The sequence below is a fragment of the Poecilia reticulata genome, chromosome 18 (assembly GCF_904066995.2).
Source record: "Poecilia reticulata chromosome 18, P_reticulata-male-v2, whole genome shotgun sequence".
NCBI lineage: Eukaryota > Metazoa > Chordata > Actinopteri > Cyprinodontiformes > Poeciliidae > Poecilia > Poecilia reticulata.
Genome location: NC_088847.1, coordinates 4,850,398 through 4,858,717, shown reverse-complemented (window position 1 = coordinate 4,858,717; position 8,320 = coordinate 4,850,398). Strand labels below are relative to the sequence as shown.

Sequence of the window (8,320 nt, the reverse complement as noted above, 5' to 3'; positions counted from 1 at the left end):
TTCTTCAGATGTGTGTTTTATTTGGAAATAGTGAAATACGCAGTACTTAACACGATTTAAAGCTAAAAAAGCCCAATTCCTTGTAATCAATGAATTCATAACTCGATTCACCTCCTGAAGTCATGCATATAACTCAAACAATCCAGCCAGTCCCTTAAGTGCTTTATTCCTGAAAGGAACCTATCCAAAGCAATCACCCCTGGTAGAACTTAGAAAATGTGCCAGTCAAAAGAAATGGAAGAACTTGAGATCCAAACTCGATCAGTTTTGATTACTGCACAGGTTCACTCAAAGGCCTCGTCTTAAAATCAGTCCGGGGGAAAAGGCACCCAACTAATCTTCCTTATGTTACTTCCAGATTTGTGACTTTGTTGATGATGTGCGAGCGCCTTGGCACACACTCCAGGTCAAACTTGCTCTCATAGATGGTGGGGCAGAGCTTCCAGCGGTTATTCCTATAGATCCCCAGGTAGGTGTAGACGTCTGGCTTGTAGGAGAGGGGGCATTTGACTCCCGTGGCCCGGATGAAGGAGTCCAGCCGTACCACTTCACCTTCGTCTGTGAAGTTCTGGTTATAGGCGCAGATCACCTGCTTGCCTTCCGCCTTGGGGTTGTAAGGACTCACTTTGACCAGGGAGATTTTCCCCTCTAAAGCTGCTCTGGCCACGCATTCCCACGCATGGTCCAGCTTGAAGCCAGAGGCCAAGTGCATGAGCCACTTTCCGGAGAGCACGCCGTGGTTGAGGGCCAGTTCTTTTACAGTCTGGAAGGTGACAGGCCGGGAACTGGCCAGTAGTTTGTCCCAGCTCTCCTGGAGACCAGTCACGTCACCTGTAGACGGACAGTGGTTGGGACCCAGCACGGCTATCCACCCCACGCGACTGACCCCGTTGTCCTCGTCCCCAAACCGGTACACCTGGGAGGGTCTATTGCTCTCCAGCCAGCCGTCAAACTCGGACCGGGGGGTATTTCTGGAGTCGAAAACGATCCAGGGGTCCATGTCCGCAGCCATGGCCTCGGCGGCGTAGGTCTCTGCGGAAAGGAGGGTCTCCGCCTCACCGTCCGCGGGGGCTTCCTCCTCCATGATACCGTCAAGTGTGCGCTGGAGACTGATAAACGAATCCTGAGTGGGGAGAGCAGACGCAGTTGCTGAGTGCTACAGTTTAAGTCGGTTTGTTTTACTACGCCCGTACTGCTAATTAGAATTCCACACTCCCAACAATTGCTAAATAGCAACAACGTCCAAACCAACGTTTTCTGTCCAATATAGCCCCTCTACACCCCGTCTTTTAAGGCTTAGAGAAGAAATAAACAATTACCTCTGCCCTCCTGCTGAGGCTAGCCCGCTAAGCTAGCCACTTTCGAGCATAAAAACTACTTTTTGAGCAATTTTTAAGGAGCAGCGCGGACTAACTAGTAACTTTTAAACGCAACAGGCGTTATAAAATACACACGCAGTCTGGAATTAACAAGTCATGAGACGTGGAGCATAAATGTAGTCAGTCTACCTGTTGTAGCTCACGTTGTTAGCCAGTGTGGCTCTTTTCCGCTCCAGGGCGCAGAGATGTTGTTAAAGTTAGCTTCTGATTTGAAGCTTCAATAAAGGGACATTTCTGTATTTTAATAGGCCTGGAGTTTTGATTGCATATAATATAATATTGAAAAGGTTTGGCTTAATAAACCTTGGTCTGAATTGTTCTACAGAACCTTCACGTTTTCTCTCTTAGTAACCTCAAAATGTAATTGTCTAAAAACTCATAATTAAAACTTCCTGTAGAACTTTTATTTGTTTTTTTATGGTGGAAATAGGTTTCCAATAAAAAGCAGCAAGTCATTGTTAACTGTAATTAAAATAATAATTTCCTATATTTTTTTGGCCTTTATGCAAAAAGAAGAAAGTCATAAGAAGTCCTGTTTAGTGCATGCCATGTAGAGGACTCAGTAGGCATGAAGTTAAACATTGTTGCATGGAAATTGACAGAAATTACTGCAAACAAAACGTAGATGTGACAGCAGTACGCTGTGAAATAGTGCGAAAAATTGAGAGAAATGCAAAACTGGTGTGACAGACCTAGATATTGTAGTTTTTAAGATTTCATTAGAATCCGTCTATAATGTAGTCTATGTAATACTGAAAACAAAAAGCATTGAAGCAGTTCTCCTTTTAGTTTCACAAAATATGTTGTATTTTTGTGAATCTTTCCTCATTAAAGTTGTAACAAACCACTTTTGACTGTCAAAGCTGGTCCAAAATAGTCTATAAATTAGCCCTTTAAGCGGATACGATTCAGATACCAACTTCAGCTTGATGACGCAGCTCTGTTGTAATAAAAATATGTCCCTTTTCTTTCTTTCTTTCTTTCTTTCTTTCTTTCTTTCTTTCTTTCTTTCTTTCTTTTAGCCAATTATCGTTAAATACTCCTTTAAAATATTTGGTCATTTTTGTGCTTCATTACAGAATAATAATAATAAAATGTGTTTTATTTTTACCGATAAATATTTTTTATTTATTAGCAGTTTCTGCACAAAAACAACAACTTCGAAAACAAATTGTGTAACGGGTTCACTACATTTCTATCATTTATAGCTACCACATCGTAATGCAGAATGTAATTTATTTTTTCAGAGAAAAATGCGGAACAAACTCTGTTTGAGGCTGACGGCGCTGAGACCCTGCGGAACCAAACTGACACGACTGACGACAACGTGCTAACAAGTTAGCCGGGACTGGAGGAGGATTGTATATGGTGTAGGCTTATAATTTCGAGCGTTTTTGTATTTTATTTTACTTTAACAACAAAGTTTATTTAATTATGCCCAGCAAAAAGAAGAAATACAACGCCAGATTCCCTCCGGTGAGTTGAAAGCTTTATTTCTACCGGCGTCAGCACTGGCTAACTTTAGCTAACAGTGAAAATGAGAAGCTATTTGTTGTAGCTAAACTTGAGGGGCTTCGGGTGTCTTTTATTGCCCAGAAAGCCCAAAAAAAAGCCAAAGAGCTAGCGGAAAGTATTTGCTAAAGTAGTCAAACTTCTTTACGGATAAGTCGTAGGTTTCTCTGAATTAAACTAACTAAACTAACTTATGTTTCATGTTTTTATCCCAAGTTAGCTTCCAGGAGTCGTTGTTTTTAGCATGTAGAGCTAACCCAGGCTGAATCTTTTAGAAATGTCATTATTTATACGTCTTCTGAGTGCATGAGGTGTCATGGTACATCCTGCACATTCTGCTTAAAATTCGTAGTAATTTATCCGCACAGTTTTCTCATTTGAACACTTTGAGTGTTTGCATGGAAATAACATCAGATCTGTCCTTCTTCCAGGCGAGGATTAAGAAGATCATGCAGACAGATGAAGAAATAGGCAAAGTGGCTGCAGCAGTTCCCGTTATAATCTGTATCCTTCTGGTTTAGGGTGTGTGTATGCGAGACATTTGATATTATGCCTCCAAACGTTTTAGGTCTACTTTAAGGAACGCTAATTGGCAATAAATTTTCACGCCGACAGAAAACTGTTTCTCTGCTGATATTACGTGTTGTTGAATGATGAGATCTTTATTTATTTCGAACAAGTAAAATGACAGAAAAAAATGAGAAGAAAACAAAAGAACATATAATTATAGTTAAGCATAAGAAAAAAGACAAATCTATATCGTAAATATTATACAACTGTATATAATACACACATTTGATTATACAGATTTGCACATTGGAGTGTAGTTTGGTTATTCATGTTACAATTTCTACTTTTTCCAAATTATATACATGCACAAAATGTATCATTATGGAGTCTGCATGATTTTTACTGTCTTCTTCCTCCTGTATGATAATCCATGCATACAGCTACATTCATATTTAGCAAAACAACCAAAAGCAAAAAAAAAATTCTGTTCTGTATTTTTTTAATTTACAATCAAGAAATAAAAAAGTCACCCTTTTTTGTTTGTGTTGCTTTTTGAATTGGATACAAAAAAATTGCATATTTTTCAAATTTAGTCCCGGTTAAAGAAATGGAATAAATTACTTTTTATTCATATTATTTTCACCTTACTTGTTATGTTAAGGTTATGCCTTCAAAACACATTCGGCTTTTAAAATATTTTTCCGAACGGCATGATGGGTTGCTTTGTTTTATTGTTTTTAACTCAAATATAAAATAGTGCAAACGTGATGTGCTTTAACTCGATCAGAGTAATATCTGGTGAATTATTTCCGGGTCACGTAAAACCCGAGCAGTGAAATATTAATCTCAAATTTTAACTTAAATTAAAAATATGAAAAACAAACAAAAAAATTTTTTTTTGCATGAATGAATTCAAAAACCTACTACAAAAACCACGGATTGGGACCTGCAACGGTTTATTTTCCTGAAGCAAAGCCTCAGCGAGAGCTCTGGAGCTTTTCCTGGAATCGCTGCTGACGAAGGCCTGCCAGGTCACCCAGTCGAGGAACGCCAAAACCATGACGACGTCGCACCTGTGAGTTACTGCGTTCGGAACAGGTTTACTATAGATTTTAAAGGCTAGTGCTTTTTTTTTTTTAAAGCCTGTTGCATCTGTTTTTGGCAGGAAGCAGTGCATCGAGCTGGAGCAGCAGTTTGACTTCCTCAAAGACCTGGTGGCGACGGTGCCGGACATGCAGGGCGAGGGCGAGGAGAACCACACCGAGGCTGGAGGAGAAAAAGTCCCACGCAGGTAGTTCAGGGAGCCAACGCTCTGACAGGGTCAACAGAACAGACACCTCAGAGTTAGGGAAGTACAATAGAGTCAAAAACCATTCATTCATGAATAAAAAATAAATAAAAAATTGCGCCCCCTCATGGTGTTAGCATGTTATCTGTTACTTTAGTTCTGATTTCTTCTTTTTTGTCTGTTATTTTTTTGATTAAGGACAATTATTTCCTCTGGTTTTGCTGTTGGACAGTTGTAATGTGTAACCATAGCAACAATGTTTTTTTCTTTCCTTCCTTCCTTTTAATTTACAATTGGGAACAGTTCATTCCCTGAACTATGACCCCATTTGTTAGCATGTCATGACTGTCATACAGAAACCGTCTTCGGTTAGGGGCCTCTTCTGATTCGTTGCGACACTGACTGCTACTTTAGACCCTTTCTTCCCACAGCATGGTCATTCATAATGGCTCTATGAAGATACTTGGTTGATATGAGCTACGACATCTTTTTAATTTATATTTCGGATTAAAAAAAGTATTTTTGGATTGGATTTAATTAAATATCAGCATAATATGTTAAATATGTCTTACAGTTGTTGTTAAACTTGATTCGTTGACATTTTTCCACAAAGCAACTCTGACAGAGTTTGAAATAAGATTAAATACACTTTAAATATGGCTTTGGTTATGTTTTTTTTTTAACTGCAAATGTAAACATTTTCTGACTTTATGTTGTGACGTAACTTCTCTTTAATAAGCAAGTGTTTGTTGTTTTAGAGTACCAAAGTAGTTCTTTACTGAGGTCACAAACTGAAACCTGAACTGTTTGGAAAAAGTTCCTGGAAGCAGCACCTACCTTAACTTCTCCTTACAAAATCTATTTATTTATTCTTTTTTTATTTATTTATTTTTTTGTAATTTTTTTAGGGGACGAAAGCCAGGATCAGGTCGCAAGAACGGGGGAGCCGGCTCCAAAGGCAAAGACAAGAAGCTTTCTGGAACAGAGTCGGAGCAAGAGGTAGGAGATAATTTACACAGTGATGCTTTGGGAAAAAAACTCACACACTTTTGTGTTTTTGTGTCGGTGAAAACAGGAAGATTCTGAAGACAGTGAGACGTACGGGGACGAGGACGACGGCTCCCAGTCAAGCACAAACCAGCAGGCTACATCCATGTTCCACAGGTGAGGAGACGGAAGACGCCATGCGTCTGAAAGCTGGTCTCTCCGACAGCCCAGAGCGGCTGGAAAAGGTAGAGACGAGTGACCAGACGGAACAAAATGGAGGCTGAATGATTGAACCGCTTTCAGGTGAAGTAATTAGGTGCTTAAATTAAAGGCACTTTAAATTAAAGTGCTTTTAATTTAACTTTTTTTTCTATGTTTAGAGAGGATTTATTAAGCTTGAAGCAGAACTAATGTCAGGTCTGTGGGGCTACTAAAAGCCCTCCATTAGAATTATGAATTTGGATGTGCAGGGTTAGATCATTTCAGAAGTTTTTAAAGTGACGTTATAATCCCAAACCACTAGAGGGTGCTGTTTTCCCACTGGAATCAGAAGAAAAAATATTTCTGAGTTTAGACATGGGGATCTTCTTTTCTATAATGATGCTCACATATTTGAACTATCCACATCCTATGCAAATGTTTTCATACCTCTTGAACTTTTCCATATTTGATTCGTACAAGATATAATTTTGCTTGATTTAATTTTGCTGTAAAGAGTCTTGATGTGAGCTCCATATTATTATTTAGGGGTAGGTGTTACACAGAAAACAATCCAGACAGTTCTGGGGGGTTTTAAACCTTGTTACATGGAATTCATCATGGTGATGAGAAATCAAAATTGTTATTGCGATAAGAAATTTATCACGATAAATGATAAACGATACGATAAATGCCCACCCCTTTTAATATTATTATTATAACCATAAGGTTTTATACGTTTCTTAGCATGTTATGTTAAGGAATTTAGAACTGTACATTTTTCTATATTTATATATAGTGCAGCATGCATTTTTATGTACCTTCTTTGACTTTTATACTGCTAATATAAAGAGTTTGGAACGGCCCTCAGTGGCCTATCTCATACATTTTCTGCTTGTGCTCCCTCCCCTTCCCAGCTCAAACCCCACCTCCCAGTTCGGGAACACGGGCAACATGGTGACAGCAGCCAACCCGGCTCCGGCCCAGGGCACCATGGCGTTCGCCCCTCATCCCTCCATGGTGAGCGTCGCTCTGCCCCCCCCAGCGCCTGCGCCGCACAAAAACGAGGAGGAGGACGACGATGAAGACTATGACTCTTAGCTACCTCCCTGCCCTCCCCACCAACATCCTCTCTTTATCTCTCACACACACACACATGCAAACACACACACAAACCCAGCATTATTTCCAGATGAAGTTGGCCCCCTGGTGGCTGCTGCAGCAGTGAAGAAGAGGACTCTTCATCTTCATCGCAGCCCGCTAACAGAAGAAAGCTGTAAGAGACAAAACCTTGTTGTACATTAGGTGTTTTAATTTTTTTAAAAAGCTTTTATTTTAATGTAGAGATGGGGGGGATTGTTTTTTAAGCTAGCTCTTTGCTGTTTAGATTTTTTTTTTTTTTTTGTCTCGACTAGTATAACACGGTGAGCCACAGCAGACAGGATAGGTGTGGTTTATTTCACCTCACAGCTTTGTTTCTTTTTGTCTTTTTTTTTTTTTTTTCCAAAATTTCTCTGCATAATAAAAACAAATGCAATTCCTCCGACCCAAAGAAAAAAATCAACTTTTTAAAGCTCAAGCTGATGGCGAGCCCAGGTGAATTATGAAGCGTGTATTTGATGTCGTCTTTCAGCCGAGTGCTAAGATGCCAGCTGCATCTTTCTAGTCGTGCCTGATCTCAGTCGACAGAAAAGCAGGTGAATTTTTTATTTATTTTTTCCTACCACGTGTTTGCAACCTGCTGTTTGCTTTCGTTTCAAATTTAGTCTCTGCTTTAAACTCAAAATTGATTTCAATCACATCAGCAGGGGGTAAAGATTTTGATCTGAGTGTGTTTTTATTATTTCACTTAACCATAAATTTGTTTGCCTGTAAAATACACAAGTATTGGACCATGTTTTTTTTTTTTTTTTTCTGGCCACACCCTCCAACGTTTGCTCCTCTGTCTTTAACATTCGTTTTTCCTTCTTTTAGATTCTTTATTTTAAACGAACGCAGAGGTGGAACTCCCATTTACACGGCGAGCTTGTTATAAAATGGTTGCGAGACAGTTTACTCTGTATTGTAAACTTTTAATGTTCTTTTTATTTTGTATGGGTGAAATAAAGTTCACATTTAAATAAAAAAAAATGGACAGCACTTGTGGTTTCTTCGTTGGTGTGAAAAGAAAAAAAAACAAACAAGTTCACGTTACGTTTTGCTTAAATGTTGGAAGTTTATTTATTTATTTTTTTTATTCAACTGCATAAAAAGTTTTCATAAATGTTCCTCCTGAGTCGTTCGCTAGAGAATCGGGACACCAACAACCTGAACCTGCTCCTCCTTAAATTGTTGTCGTATAGTTTAAAAGTTCAGATAATTTTCCCATGTTAGCAGTGAAAATAATCTGCCAATGGAACAAATACTTTTTTTATAAGCATCAAGCAATTATTGACTCTAAACAAGC

General features: G+C 39.0%; 2 protein-coding genes across 3 annotated transcripts; one reads left to right on the top strand and one right to left on the bottom strand.

Annotated features, from left to right (window-relative positions):
- Positions 1-145: 145 nt before the first annotated feature.
- On the bottom strand, positions 146-1,713 carry c18h11orf68 (chromosome 18 C11orf68 homolog). 2 transcript variants are annotated; one of them, XM_017310584.2, is made up of 2 exons: positions 1,509-1,713; positions 146-1,123 (listed from the first exon to the last, which is right to left on the bottom strand). In XM_017310584.2, the coding sequence occupies exon 2, from the start codon at positions 1,082-1,084 to the stop codon at positions 344-346; it is 741 nt and encodes a 246-aa protein (XP_017166073.1). In that variant the 5' UTR covers positions 1,085-1,123; positions 1,509-1,713; the 3' UTR covers positions 146-343. The 2 variants fall into 2 exon arrangements, with proteins under 2 accessions (XP_017166073.1, XP_008433276.1); XM_008435054.3 differs by lacking the exon at positions 1,509-1,713 and adding an exon at positions 1,320-1,502.
- A 937-nt stretch (positions 1,714-2,650) lies between these two features.
- Positions 2,651-8,013, top strand: drap1 (DR1-associated protein 1 (negative cofactor 2 alpha)). Its single transcript, XM_008435053.3, has 7 exons — positions 2,651-2,855; positions 3,323-3,395; positions 4,383-4,476; positions 4,567-4,692; positions 5,598-5,688; positions 5,765-5,853; positions 6,792-8,013. The coding sequence occupies exons 1-7, from the start codon at positions 2,814-2,816 to the stop codon at positions 6,973-6,975; spliced, it is 699 nt and encodes a 232-aa protein (XP_008433275.2). The 5' UTR covers positions 2,651-2,813; the 3' UTR covers positions 6,976-8,013.
- The last annotated feature ends 307 nt before the right edge of the window (positions 8,014-8,320 follow it).